The following is a 15,377-nucleotide window of genomic DNA, read 5'->3' on the forward strand; positions in this document are numbered from 1 at the left end:
GCTGCAAGCTACATTTTGTTTTATTTTTCTTCTTTTGTTTTCCTTTTTTTTTTGCTTTTTCTCACCATTTACACATGAGTTTGCAAATGGAGTTTGCATATTTGCAAAGCTGTTGCAACCCAGTGGAATTCAAATATACGCTTCCACTACTGCTCCAATCTTTGGAAAGGCATGAGGGGCATGTGTATATCTCTGCTAGAATACGATTTACAGCAGAAAGTACACTTTGGTTCACCGACAGCTGTATAGCAAGTACGTGCTTAACTTTCCTTGCTGGTGGCTCTTATTATACATGTACAGTACCTTATCAGCCCTGTACAGTATTGGTGGAGATGAGAATTGGGCTTTTAACTTTTTGTGAGATACCAAGAAAATACTTATGAAATAGTGCAGAGCATACCATTTTAAGGGGAATTCAAAGTTTATTTGATGAAAATCGGGTTTGGAATGACTGAAACATCCAAAAACAAAGAAAAACAAAGCGATCGTAATAAAGTGTGGGTCCCACACTTATTAGAATCGCTCTGTTTTGGATATCTCAGCCATTTCAAAACCAATTTTCATCAAATAAACGTTGAATTCCTCATGGAATTACATGCTCTTTCATATTTCATAAGAGGTTTCTCATTATCTCACCAAAAAATTTTAGAAACCTGAAATTAGGTCTCAACCAAAACTATACGATCCCTTTAACCTCAATTTGTGCTCCTTTTCTTTGTCTGCCAAGGGGCGACAGTATCATTCTTTTCCTAGTTATAATTCACTGCATATTTTGTCCTTTGTATATAGTTTGCCTTTTGTGTTTTTAATAATTGTATGACCTCGATATTAAGTGAAATATGAAGATAAATCTACTGGAATTGTCAAATGAGTTTTGAGTATAAGACCGGTGTAGTTTCAGTGATGAAATAATTAACAGTAATAGAAATGGGAAAGTTATCATTTTACATTAACATGATTATATTGACCATACAATTGTACTGGTAAAGTTACAATGGTGTATCGCCTGCCATTATGGTACTGTAGTTGGAGTGCAAACTGAGTGTGACTGATAGAAAAGACCTTTTCAAATGTGACCATGACTGTTCACATGGGAATTAATTATGGCCTGCAGATTTGTCCTGCTTGAACACCTTCCAACTGTGTAATTCCGAGCAATTTGAGTCTGTTGACTTCCTGTTGGAAAAATGAAAAGAGATGATGAATAGATAGAAACGTTTCACCCATCCATGCAAAAGAGATTGTTTGCAGGCAACTCTAGTCTCTGTCTCAGACCCTTACAGATTGTTCATGTCAACTCTTTCAATTATTTTGAAAATCAGGTCTATCACCATCTAAATTTATCAATAAATACAAATGTTACATTGATCATGCTAATGACCCACTGGCAGAGGGTTAGCTGACCAAGACTTGTGGATTGCATACCCCATCATAGGATGGTCAGTATTGGGGAAGTTGAATGAGCTGATCACTATCCGTGCTGTTTTGCGCAGACTAGGTGGTCCAAGTGATGACGGATCGGAAGAGAGATCTGCTAATGGCATGGTGGGGATATTTTGTCTGTCACTGATGGATGTTCACCTCTGATGAACCACCTGCTCTCAAGTCAATCATTGTGATTGAAAGGACAAGTAGAAATAACCCTGCAGTCAAGTAAAGTCCTGACATTCAAAGCGTGACTTTACAGAGTTTGGGTGGGTTTTTTTCCTCTTGAATTCTGAAGATATTTCCCAGTTTACCACAGAATAGGTTTCTTCAAAAGCTTTGGGGATGCCATGCTGTCACGAAACAGTTTACATTTTGCTTGAAGGATTCAAAGACTTTTGTGCTGATATTCATTGCAGTGTATGTTTTGCTCTACACAAAGTAGAAGTCCAGTACAAAGCATCATGGGAATGGCAATTCTTATTCACTTCTACAGATCAATGAAAATCAGAACCTACATTGGGATTAAGATATCTATACAGTATTATCAAATGAAACCTCTCATAAATTTGTATGCATATTTATATTTCTCTAGCAAGACACATTTTCTTCTTTATAACAAACTTGCTTTGATAACTCAGCCAATTAATACTTCACAGCATTTAGTAGCCATAGAACAAACAGCATTTAGTAACCAAGAACAAACTGTGCTAAGCCAGTTGAGGGATTATGAAACAGGGAAGCCGTAGGAAAAATGGAAAATGCAGCATGAACATGCAATCAGCTGAGATCACAAATGCACTTGGTTTCTGTACGCAAGCTCAATTGGTGCCCCATTGAGGCAGAAAAGCTTTAGGAGGTCGGAGGAAATGGGAGCGAAATAGTCAAGGAGGTATACATTCATCCGTCACTGGCAAACTGAGTGGCAATTTGATCTAAAAATTATGCAGAGGCATTAAAACTAAGTGCTGTCAACGGATTCGATTTCAAAGAAATTTCTAGAGTGTGTCGTACCGTGTTCACATGGTGTTTTATCTCCCGGAGCGAACCCTGCTCATATTATGGCAGACTGAGCAGACCTTGGAAGAGACCTTTCTCTCCCAAGGCAGGGGGCAGCCCTTGGACCCCATACTCTGCCCGGAATCATTACACTTCAAAAGTGCTTCATTCAATCACTTACACATTTGAGTACTATGCAAAAGCACAGTTCTGTCAGATGTGTGAACATTTCACTCCTTGATGAACATTTCCCTTTCCCTCTAAGAAAAGCCACTATGTGCAAGCCACTTAAAGTTAGGCCCTACATGGCTTTCAGGCATTATAGAGGTGTATGTCATAAAACTTTAACAAACAAAAAACAAACTAACAAACATAAAAGCAGCATACAAGAACAATCATACAAGAACAGAGTACAGTGATAAACACTGAGGAATGATGCTATTAAATGACATCACTTGCAGATCATAAAGCGTTTCAAACTTGCATCCCTGCACACAAGCTAAACCCATAATGTTAAAGGTTGAAACCCCCTCCCCTAATAAATAGTTCCCCATGAGTACTAGTGATTCAGTGGGAAGCATTCTCCTTGATATCATGATGACTTTCGGTGTCTCCTTTTTTTCCTTCTTTTTCTTCTTTTCTTTACTGGTAGACACTGACTGATACCAGATAGGAGTCAAGAGCTAGCTCTGTCCTCATCTCACTTTGAGGTCAACTCAAGGGCAGTGAACAGCTGCCAAAATGTACACATCAAGGTCAGGAAGATTCCAAAATGCTGTGTCTATGAGCTTGCGGTTTTCATGTGCTACACACATCTCAATACTTATAGGCAATGATTTCCCCTAATCAGGTGTTTTTGTTTGTTGTTGTTGTTTTTTTCATTTTAATTCTTTGGTCAGGACATGAGGAAATACAGTAGTAGATTTCAAGGAAGCCCGCAGAATCACACGGACTCGGCAGCCCCAAAAGTGCAGCAGCACACCGCGTCACTACATAGGCATCCTCAGTTCAATCACCTCAAGTTCAACGGGAGAACCGTTCACACTGGATTTTCCCCATTGAATCCCCATTGAACTATTATTAATTACCCATGGAGTGACAGTGGCAACTTTCTATCAAATTGTCTTTGTTTCAATGGCCTTTCAAATGGCAGTTCATGATGTAAACAGACATTTCAGACTAAAAACAAAATGACTGGGGGGCACCAATTGAGTGTTGCCTAGTGTGAAGGGGGTATCAGTTTGGCAGCAATTCAAACTGGTGCAATATTCTGACCTTCAGACAGTCAATGTACATTGATTCCCTCCATGTGCTGTTCACACCTTGTCTTCCTGTCTTCTAGACGTTCATACAACAACCTAATCATCCATGCTTGCAACAATGAATGACATGGGATATTTATTCTCCACGATCTCAATCACACCTCACTTAAATATATCTTTGCTCATAAGACTCTATAATTATATCCACAAGCACCACTCAATCATAATTGCATATGGCTTTTGATAACCCCATGACCCAAGTTTCATGCATGATAATTACGTTCAACAATGTGATGATCCTTAATCTCGAGGATAAACCAGCTTCCAGGATAAACTAGCTTTGAGCGTAAGTTCTATGACACACTACTTGCATCGAACATTTCCTGCTCTCGCTTACAATCACCTGACTTCAATGAGCGATGAAATCAAGAAATGCATCCTTTTACCAATCTTATCATTTGGTCCACATTGCAGAGATCGAACATTTTATGCCACTTCCAGAGCCTCACTTGCATGGATGATCCCTTGCTTTACATTTCTCAACAGGAGTATGCCGAACACAAAATGAAATCACATAAAAGACGGGTTTGCGGCTCTGTTGTATCTCTGATACATGTAGCTTTTCAATTTCTTTCCTGACCCTTTCACACTAGTCATCCAGGGGATCACCCGCAAAATTCAACAAGGAATCCAATGGGACCCCCCCGAAATTTCCTGTGGGGCCAGCCCGAAGTTCATACAACAGCTCTCCAACCAGCCTCAGGTCAGCACTTGGACCAACCACAAAAAGCTGGCGCAGAGGCACGCTTTCATGTGTAAAAAGGACCTACACTGTAGTTTTTAGTGCTACTACAGTCTGCAGCCTACAACACAGTTAGAAATGCATTTCAGAAAAGTGATTGCAAACAAGAATAATTTCTTGTCTGAAACCCTCAGGCTCCCCCAAACCACTGCCCTGCAGGTTACAGCAACTCATCAATATTCCCGAGGTGCATGTTTTGTTTTTGCCTCTGTTTCTTCTCCTAGCCGACCCAAGATCTGACATGCAAGCAGAGTACTTGCCGAATGTTGCTGAATAGCTAAATGCGTTTTTCTGAAATTTTCGGACGGTAGAAGTGACCTTTAAGTTTATGCTGGATAATCCTTGTTAGTTTCCATCCAATTGACATTGATCACGGTGAACTGAAAAATGCAAGAAAGCTAAACAGCGCTGAATTACCTCAAGTTCTGTTTTTGTCTACGATGTTAAATGTTTGTTTTGTTCTCATTCTGACATGCGACTCCATAACCACGCTCAAGTTGAATGAATACATAGAATGAGGATAAGTTGAACATGGCAGCAGAAATTTCATGAAAATTGTACATTATTTCTTTACAAGAAGTTGTGTTTGAATTGAAAATTTCATACATTTTTACCAGACAGGGATACATGGGGGAACAAGAAATGCAAATTAGGAGATGTAATGATATCATCATCTAAATTTGTACAAAAATACACCAGAAAGTCTTTGTTACTGGACTGGTACTTTAGTTAACTACATCCAACCCCTTTCCTCCTACAAATCTCGTTTTGACTGAAATATTACAAGACTACAGTCCACAATTTGAAGAAAGAATTATGGTCTTATGCTTATCAATTTCATGCCAAGACAGGAAATTCAGTCAACATTTGCAGACAGTTCTCTGGGAAACAGGAGGAGAAGATATCAGCACCTTTTTCCAATTTGTGCGTGTGGTTTATACTCCTAATGTCAGTCTTGTGGAAACATGAGAAACTTACAAAAATTCATTAACCTTTTTAAATTTATGGTCAAAATTTAATAAAACTGTTAGATTTTCATTTTCATTTTCATTTGCTGAACTACTTTTGAATTGCAGTTACTATTTAATATTTCTGCCTCACAAACCTTGTTGTCTCACTGAAAATCTGTCCCTAATTTTGATGGCACAGGGGACCCTGTCAGGGGTCGTGGGCAAAGTTGATTTTTTTTTTTTTTCTGGGGGGGGGGGGGGGGGGGGGGAGGTCGTCTCTCTTGTACAAATGTAGGCCTACATGTTGGTCTTACTTCAAGGGAGGTAAAAATCTGTTGTTTAGAATTGCCTTGAAATTGAAAGGATAAGTGCTCAACATTGCGAAATGGCAAATTCTGCACTATTTGGTGTTCTGCAATCTTCGCAATGATCAAAAAAAAAAAAGTTCTATTGACCTCAACAATAAATGTCTCCTTAACCTCATGTTACACTTTATGGCTAAATAACACTAACCTATAGATGTCCTGCAATTCATAGAAAATGGAAAATTGTGACAGAGAGAGGGGGGGGGGGTTGACTACAATATCTGGTTTCCATTTCCCTTCTAACATTTGGCTAAACTTTAATAACAGATGTGGCAATGTATATCTTTCTGTACTGTGAGAACACCCCTGCTCCCCTGGGAAGTTTGAAAATTGAAACTAAAGTGACCTCAAAAATATTACCCTACTATGATCGCTCCTGTGCATCTACACACTCTTCAAAAGGTCAGCATAAACACTGCTTACCCCATCTCCTGGTTTAATTTCTGCCTAAAGTCTCTCTCATCCCACTCACACGCTAAACAGGGATCAGCGAAATTGAAAAGCGGGGCACGTGCCCCCCCCCCCCCCTAAAAAATATTGGTTGAACACTGAATTGCAAAGAGTGTATCGTGATAGTGATTCTGTTCTCTTCAATTTTGAATTCTCATCAATAACAGGATTTCCTTGATGCCTTTCAGCGTCATCCTCATTCCTGAATTCCCGTTTGGATGAGATCAGTTGCTATGACGACATCAATCTTGTATGTTGGCTCAGGACTGGAATTTTATCTAGAGTTTTTCATTTTTCTTTTTTGTAAGTCCGCTTTGACAGAGTTGATTTTTTCCCCATATCTAATTGTTTATGAGAGTTGTGTTGACATGAAAAGGGGGGGGGGGGGCTTCTATGGCAAGGGCTCGGGAGGCCAGAACTTCTCATAAATATGAGACTTGGACATTCAGCTCATATAGGAAACAGAATCCCTCTCGCTAAATAGGATAGGGTGTAGGTTGCCTGCTGAAAATTCATCACATAGCTTTAAAATCACCACGGCTTGAAAATTGGATGCTTGGAATATCTCCTTGTAGCCACATAACACAAACAAGGGCCATGGATACACATAAATGCAGCATGCTACATACCATGTCTGTATGCTTTCCCCTGTAGCGATAAACCAGGGGCAGTCACCAGTGCATCAAGCTTGGTTTATTTGCTTAGCATTAGTAATAGGAGATGATTGTTTGATTCAATTCGTTTCATACTTTATAAATTTGTATGATGATGATAACATCATTGATAATAATGCAATTATAGCAATTATGACAACAATGAAAAGACAAGGAAAAACAACAAGTAGTCATACTGGTAGCAGCAATAGTAATAGCAGTGTTAGTAGCAATATTAGAAATATCAGAAACTTTGTACAGCAACAACACATTGTAGTACACTTTGTACTGTGTCTACCACATGCACACTTCAAGCTTTTATATCTTCCAAATGAAACTTTATACATCATATCAGCTCAGAATTTCAAAGCCCTTTCATAAATATCAATGCTGAATGCAGCATCATTCTAATAAAAAAAAATGTGTGTGTGTATGTGTGTGTGTATCTGTCTGTCTCTGCATGTATAATGTCTGCATTTACATGGCTACATGTACAATAATTGCCATGTAAGGAAATCACCACAGTAGCACTCATCAGTTGAGAATGATACGGGCAAAAAGGGTGCCTCCAACACTATGGCTTCAGAGGCATATGAACGCCCTTTTTCATTCTAAACTGACGCACTGTAATACCAACTCCCCTTCTCCCCCAAACGAAAAGTACTACCACTCATACCAGTATCCCAATTCAATGTACCAGTCCTACAACTTCAACATATAGTACATATTTTGTACCTACTGCATCTTCACCAGTTCATTTTGTGTCTTTTGAATGTACACTGTACATGAAACTACCAAGGATTTTCTTCTTTTTTTTCTTTTTTTTATCTCCGGATGCCTTTTCCCTGTCATATGCTGTTCTCCCCACCACCATCAATAACGAAAACAATGGGTTAGCGTCACGCCGTCGATGGAGCTGTTGGTGCTTCCAATGATGACACTTCCATAGCCAGCGCTTGATGGGCACGGAAAAAAAGAAAATGCAGCAGTTCCACATTAGCGCTTTGTTTTCCTGCCCCAGAAAAGCGCGTCTTCCGAACACTTTCCCCTGAAATCGACATCACACCTGCGCAAGGTCATCCGCATCGAAGTTTCCTCTCATGTTATCAAAATATCACTGTTCTCCGCACATTATTGATCAGCGATCCGGCTAGATTCCCATGCCACTGCAACTGTAGCAATATTGTCTCTCTTTTTTAATTTTATTGTCGTTGTGTTTTTTGTTTGTTTGCTTGTTCAAATAGTCTCTTTCTTTGGATTATGCTGCTTTACACCTGCTGAAGGAAATGTAACCAAGCTTCTTGATGTACGAAAAGCAATGTTCATAATTGACAGCAAACTCAGGGTTATTCATAACTAATTAAACTGTAACCTTCTCTCATCACTTTCTCATTCACTAGAAAAGAATCCTATCCATGATGTGAAAATTTATTAATGTGAAGGTATCACCTGCATCAAATGTACTGCTGGGAGCCACAACATTGTCTCTACAGCTGGTGTCTCTATTATAATGCATAACCTCACATCCAGTCAGGTGGTTGCTTATTAGCATCCTTGAGGTTATTCCTGTGATCAAACCTAATTAAGTACATGTTTGATGCCTACTGCACTTAAAGTCTGATTCATTATTTCTGAATGCACATTCTTTGGCACACTGTAAATGCATTGCCCTTTTTTAAAGGAAACCATAGCCCAATAAGTGTGGATTGAGAAGAGAAAGCAGCAATCAGACAATTAAATAAAAAGTTATGAATTTTTAAATTTTCGTTGTCATCACCAGTGGATATAAAAGGAGACTACTACACTTCATGACATCATTATGGACAACAATTGATATGAAGAAAATCCGACACACATGTGTTTTCACTTTTCTAGCTTCTTGATAGATCACCTGACTTTCCTCTTTAAGAATTAATAGAAAGCAGGGGGAATAATATCACTCTGAACATAAGTCAGTAACAAATACACAAACACACCTTTGTGTTGATTATGCTGCATCTTTCTTTTAGTAAGCACACAGCCTCTATTCTTCAGGAATATGTGTACTGTATAACAGTTAATTCAATTAAATGTGTATAGGTTTATTGGTGTTGTAATGTAATTGTATATGATAGGGCCTCATCTACGTCAAGCTCTGCTTATGAAATTGGTCCCCTGTATTGATTTCTCTCTCTCTCTCTCTCTCTTTTACATACAATGTACATCTACAATATGCATCATAAGGTTGCTCTGATTTTATATGCATTAGGGATGATGTTGTTATGAAATTCAAAATTCCTTTATTGATTTGTATGTTTTTACTTTTATTTGCATATTCTGTACAAATTTGTACTGATTTGTCACTATACTTGGAAACCAAACCATATCACTTTAAACAAGTCAATGAAATGTATATTTTTTTGTGAAAAAAAAAATCAAATTTTGTGGAATTATCCTTATATCTTCTTGATATTGCTGTCCAAAATGATGCCATTAAGTGTAATAATCTCCATATCCAGCAATGGGAGCACCGAAACTTTGAAAAGTCATAACTTTTGAATGAATAATTTGATTTTGCTCAAACCTTCACTGACGTGTTCTACTAACAATGTTGCTTTCAAACAATACACATTTATATTTGGGCTTTGGTTTCTTGTTAATCATTAAAATCTCATATCATGACCTAAAATGAAATTCTGTCACAACAAATCTTCTAAGATGGACATCATCCTAAAATAACTGATTCTGTTCCTCACAAAATGTACAAACTACTGCGTACTCATACAGTCATACACTATAGACGAAAACCACCACCAATGTTGCGAATAACTGCTCTGTTAATTTCAAGCTTCTTCGCACAATACTTAATTATCAATGATAAGCCCCATAATTTGAAACACAAAGTATGTGTACTAGTTTATCTTATTTCATTTCAAATCTGATTCATTATGGAATATATCAAAATTTTTGGTGGTGGCAGCCTTGTGTATTCCATTTCTATGAATAATATGATAATTCATTCCACAAACTGTTTCATTAAATCCTGTGTTTTGTTTGATCAATTATGATGAGTTGAGGCAATGTTAAATTGTGTTCTTTATAAGTATAATACTCAAGTCAAAGTTTAATGAAGTGTAAGATTTTTGGTGGATGCTGGATTTACACATGATATTCTAAGCTTTATACATACATGTATGTCAAAATTGGGCTTACGATTAATGTCTTGTGATTTGTAATCATAATCTTTTTCAACATCTTATGTGTTTATGTGTAAGACTTGAAACAAAAGGATTATTTATATGTATGTTAAAGATTGAAATCAATTTGAAATTGAGGCTTTATAAGCATGTGAAATTAAATTTGTACCATGTATGCATCAGGTAGTGTAGCTTTTAGATACAGTGAACTGCATGGGGGGGGGGGGGTCCCCAATCATCAAAAGATTTGAAGAATATCAATTAGTTGTGAAAGTACAGTATTACAAACAAAAGAGTAGACTGAAAGAATTTCAGGGGTGTGTGGCCTGTAGTGTCACATCTACATCCCTAGGGGCCCTCCTATCATCAAAGATAGCTTAAGAATTCAAATAAACTTGAGTTCCCAAAACACCAACAGTAAAAAACTTCACTGCCAACACCTGAGGTTTGTGTACACAACAACACATTCAAGCACCATTTACGACACCCCTGATTTTCAATCACTTCGCAATATAAATTCTACAACACAAAATCTCCATACCTGAAAATCTACACCATGTACATTGTACATTTTGTACACGCCTCCAATGCATAAAAAGTAAAGACTACCCCTGTCTAATACACACATCTTTGCCATTCTTCTCAGCTTTATACTCAATGGAGATTTTGCTCTTTCTTTGTCAAATTAGCTGATTACTATGCAGTGGTGCTACACACATGTACCTCCCCATCATATGTTGTAAAGTCTTTGTCAGAGGTTACACTTTGGAAACCCTCAGGGGTTTGTTTGTTTGTTTGTTTTTTTTTGGTTCTTTTTTTTATCTTTTTTTTTGCACCATACCTTTCCTTACTGATGATTAAAAGAGGAACCGAAGATTAGAGAAGGGGGAAAAAATGCATTTCTAAGCATTTTACAAGTGGCCACTACTATCCCATCCCCATCTTCCAAGTGCTTTGAACAGTGTGCCTAATCACCACAGAAACTGTTAATGCTCTTTGGCCGCTTTTGTACAACTTGCAAAGCTATAGGCCAACTACATGTATATGTACATGAAAGCTTACTCATTTCAAGGATGTCCCTAACAATGCAGTTGCCCTTCATAGCAGGTAACATCACAAATGACACCAAATCCAGACATGAGCTCATACACTGTATAATGTAGTGTCTGGAAATCATGGCAATTTGTATGACATATCATACAAATTCTATGAACTGTGTTTATATAATTCTTATACCCCCATGATGGGCAAGTGTATATGGTTGATGTTGTTGTTGTTTTCATTTGTTTCTTCCATCCCTTTTAAAAAGTTTTGAGTTCATTATAACAAAATTGAAGAGTAATATGTCATGAAGGAGTCATTTTTTGTCTGACCAGGGAGTAACAAAACAAATCAGTTACTACAATTGCAATTCAAATATGATATCTCTATATCACTGTACTGTATTTCATCAATTTTATACAATGTGGTTTGCATTTCTTTTGTGTGCGTGTATTGCCAAGTACTGGAATTAGAAAACAAAACTGAAAAAAAAAAAAGATATGAGGCCCAATCCAAAGTTCTGATGAAATAATACACATTCAAAAAAAAGTATCGTTGAGAAAAGAGCACTGTGTACCAGGGGCCCGTTGCATAAAAGTTACCATTATGGTAACTTTTATGCAACAGGCCCCAGGTATAAACAAAATTTATGTCAAGTATTTCAGATGAAATATGTCTTGCTTTCATATGATTGGATATGAAAGTTTGGAATTGTTTTCTGATGTAAAAGAAGTTGACAATTTCATAGAAACTTGGAGAGCAAACACAGGGGGTAAAAACTCCTACAAATAATGCACAGGTTTGAGTGCATTGGTCGGGATTGTGTGCCGAGTGGGTTTACAGTGTGGACTAAATTCCATAGTTACCGCATGCACACTATTCCTATTGACACATGAAAAGACACATATGTGCATCAACTGTTTTCTAGAACGGGGGGGGGGGGGGGGGGGCAATTTTCTTGCCAGGAATCCATTTTTTTGCTCATGTAACCTGATGGCAAATTTACTGGATGCAGTTCGTTTTGGCTTGCCATAGTTGAAAGTCTGAAAACCATGCATAAAGTATATGACTGGATGCATGGCAAAAGTATTGGATGCATGGTTTACTATAAGAGTGTTTATAACTATTCAAGAGTTATCATGTACACACTATTTTGTCAGACCCATTATCAAACACAGGACAAAACAGCTTTTCATTGAAAGGAATCAATTTTCAGAATCTGCCAGTAATACGTTTGACATACAATTGTACAATGTACATTGTAGTTTGCAGTCAATGCAGTATTCTTCAAGTCATGATTTCACTGATATCTACATGTACAGTAGGTATTCAAAAATATGAACAGATGCACAGGTACATATATATTCCCTATGCAACCAATGGATGCTCCACAAGTTCAAAAACTTTCTCACTACAATATTTCTGAGTGTTACTTAACTAGTATTGGTGAGGTTACACAAATGTGTGCACATTGCCTAAATTTCTTGTATTTCTTCCTGGTTCACCACTGTCAAATAAATCTGAGCAACAATCTATCAACATCACAAATGATTGTATACAGTATGAACCATTCTAACCGCAGCAGCGACCCCATATGGACAAATATGTACCGTACACGCCGCGACAGGGTTAGAACCATTCATGATTTTATAACATACGATTTATGATGAAACATGTTAGCTCTACTACTACTAATAATAGACCCATAGTATCTGTCTCTTCTCATTGGACTTTTTCTCTCTAGTGTTGGTATTTCAGCTTGGGGGCTGACCACGTTACAAGTGTACATGTACCTATAAATGTTTAGATACAAGCCCAACGAGAAGAGACAGATGCCATCGATCTAATAGTAATACCAGTAATCCATCATCATGATCATGAATCGTATTTGAGGTAGGATTTAATACGGCCACGGCCATTGCTGGTACGATAATACATCAGCTTACATCAGGTCACGATAGTGCCACGTCAGGCATATTAGAATGCAAAACCTATACATCGAAATAAATATACTAGACCTAGTAGATCAATCATCAAGCAGTCACATACCATAACGTCTTCATGATCTGAGGATTTTGATGCCGCTGCAGCTGGAGCCGCATGGGGTACACCGTCTCCTCGTCTCGCCTGCCGCCGGAGCTCTTCCGCTCGTTCGTCGCTGTCAATGGACAGGAAACTCCATGCGACAAGACATTGTATACCTACAATTGCAAGGGCTGCGAACAACACAAAGCGATATCTGTAACAAAATCTCGTCGAACGGTTAATCTGAATGTTGTTCATGGCCATCGTTTTCTCTTGAAATCACGAAATCGGTAGGAATCTCCAAGTTGGTGATGGAATTTGGATACATCAGTCGGAACTGATTCCGCACCGTCAGCAAAAGCCTACACGAATATACCGCACTGGCTTGCACCACGGATCGGATTGCAGTGCCGCAGCCACATCACCCATGGTTATGTGTAGGGGTTCAACATGGACAATTCAAGCGCCCCGATCGCTACGATCTCCACACCACCAGCGTCCGAGTGTCGAAGCTGGCGCTAGTAAACATGAGCTTGCCTACCCCAGTTCTCTGCAGGTGATAATAAGCCACCGTCTGGTCAATTCACGGCGTGAATACACGTCCACACCACCAGTACACACACATGTAATGCATGCATTCAAAAATGACAACTTCCGGGATGTTGTTGTTGTTGTTGTTTTGTGTTTAGTGGCGTTTTCCATTCTCTTTAGAATATTTACGCCAAACACTTATCTATAAATTTCTTTTCCTTTTATCATTTTTTTTTTCAAAAGAAAATTGTAATGAGTATCCTTGGTCAGCTGTCGGTACGTCTATTTGCCTGCTTAAAATATCATATCTTCTGGCCAATCCGGCTCATTGTCTCGAGCAGACTTCTCAGCCGTTAAAACGGCCTAGGCCCCTCCGATATGCAGGCAGTAGAGTCCAATGCTTACCAGCACAGGAACCTCAATTGGTCCGATACAGAGCCAAACAAAACAAACAAGCAATATTAATAAATTACAAATATATATAATAATCACATATACATTCTTTAATAAAGTAAGCAATCTCTGGGCTGTGGTGCGCATGAAAAGCCTCTTCAGGGTACCTCGAGGCAGAGTTAGTGCAAACTATGTACATTCATAACATGTATGAAAGTTTATCTATCAGAAAAATCGTTGTGATCTTTTAACATATAACACGAGAGCTTTTTGGTAAACTGGGTTAGTTGAAATTAGTAAGCTTTGAATGCTGTTCTCATGAATTTTTGTTTCAACTAACATCATAGCTCTGGGTATAATATATCTGGGGCAGAACATAAGAAAATGATCAACTGTTTCTGGGACGTTACAATATTCACACATACCCGACACATGTTGGTTTATATGAAACAAATTGTCATTTAAACCTAAGTTCCCCATCCTAAGGCGATGTAGGATTGTCTCAGCTCTTCTGTCATTCAAGGTGCATAAATAGGTCTGAGAAACATTTCGTTGAACATATTTCAGGGGGGAGTTTGTCTCCTCCCATTTAATTTGCCATTTTGTCATATAACACCTTTTCAGTTTTTTATTAAATTCATATTTATTCAACTTGTTATTCACTTGTATGGAAACATTTTGTAAAGCCTTTTTTGCTGCTTTATCTGCCACTTCATTTCCTGTTAATCCACAGTGTCCAGGAATCCATTCCAAACTCACTAATATTCCCTTAAAGTATAGATTAGTACAGAAACTTAGAATTTCTGTAACAAAAGTTTCTTCTCTTTGAGATCGAATGGCTTCAAGGGCACTGAGTGAGTCACTAAAAATAACTACTCCTGTTTGAAGTGGTGGTAGTTGATCAATCCAATACAAAGCTAACGTGATAGCCGCCAATTCGGCTCTATAAACAGATGTTTGGTTCTGCATTCTTTTACTCTGAACACATTTATACACTGGCACATAAAATGAAGAGGCTACCTTGCCTTCAAGTGATTTGGAGCCATCTGTATATACATGTAAATAGTTTTGCCATTTGTTATACATCACTTCTAAGGAGGCCTGTTTTTGGAAGGCTGTGTTGTCAGTCTTTGACACACACTCTTTTAATTGTGTCGATACACACGGAGGCTTCCACATCCAGAAAGGCACGTTGGGAGGTTTTACACACAATTCAACATGAAATGGATCTAAAAATTCAAATGAGTTTAGAGTCCTTTGTCCGAAAGGTTCTTTTGAAGCAGTGTTTTTACAAAATTCAAATTG

At 38.1% G+C, this 15,377-nt stretch overlaps 1 protein-coding gene across 1 annotated transcript in view; it reads right to left on the minus strand.

Moving 5' to 3' along the window:
* Nucleotides 1-13,583, minus strand: part of LOC139739741 (xylosyltransferase 1-like) — a 132,125-nt gene extending 118,542 nt beyond the window's left edge. Inside the window, exon 1 of the mRNA XM_071650345.1 lies at nt 13,173-13,583. Within this exon, the coding sequence (XP_071506446.1) occupies nt 13,173-13,412 (240 nt within the window). The 5' untranslated portion in view covers nt 13,413-13,583. The remainder of the gene's footprint in view (nt 1-13,172) is intronic.
* Nucleotides 13,584-15,377: the final 1,794 nt, after the last annotated feature.

This window comes from Diadema antillarum, unplaced genomic scaffold, assembly GCF_040938485.1.
Source record: "Diadema antillarum isolate AM-2024a unplaced genomic scaffold, OU_Dant_1.0 seq00000814_RagTag, whole genome shotgun sequence".
Lineage (NCBI taxonomy): Eukaryota > Metazoa > Echinodermata > Echinoidea > Diadematoida > Diadematidae > Diadema > Diadema antillarum.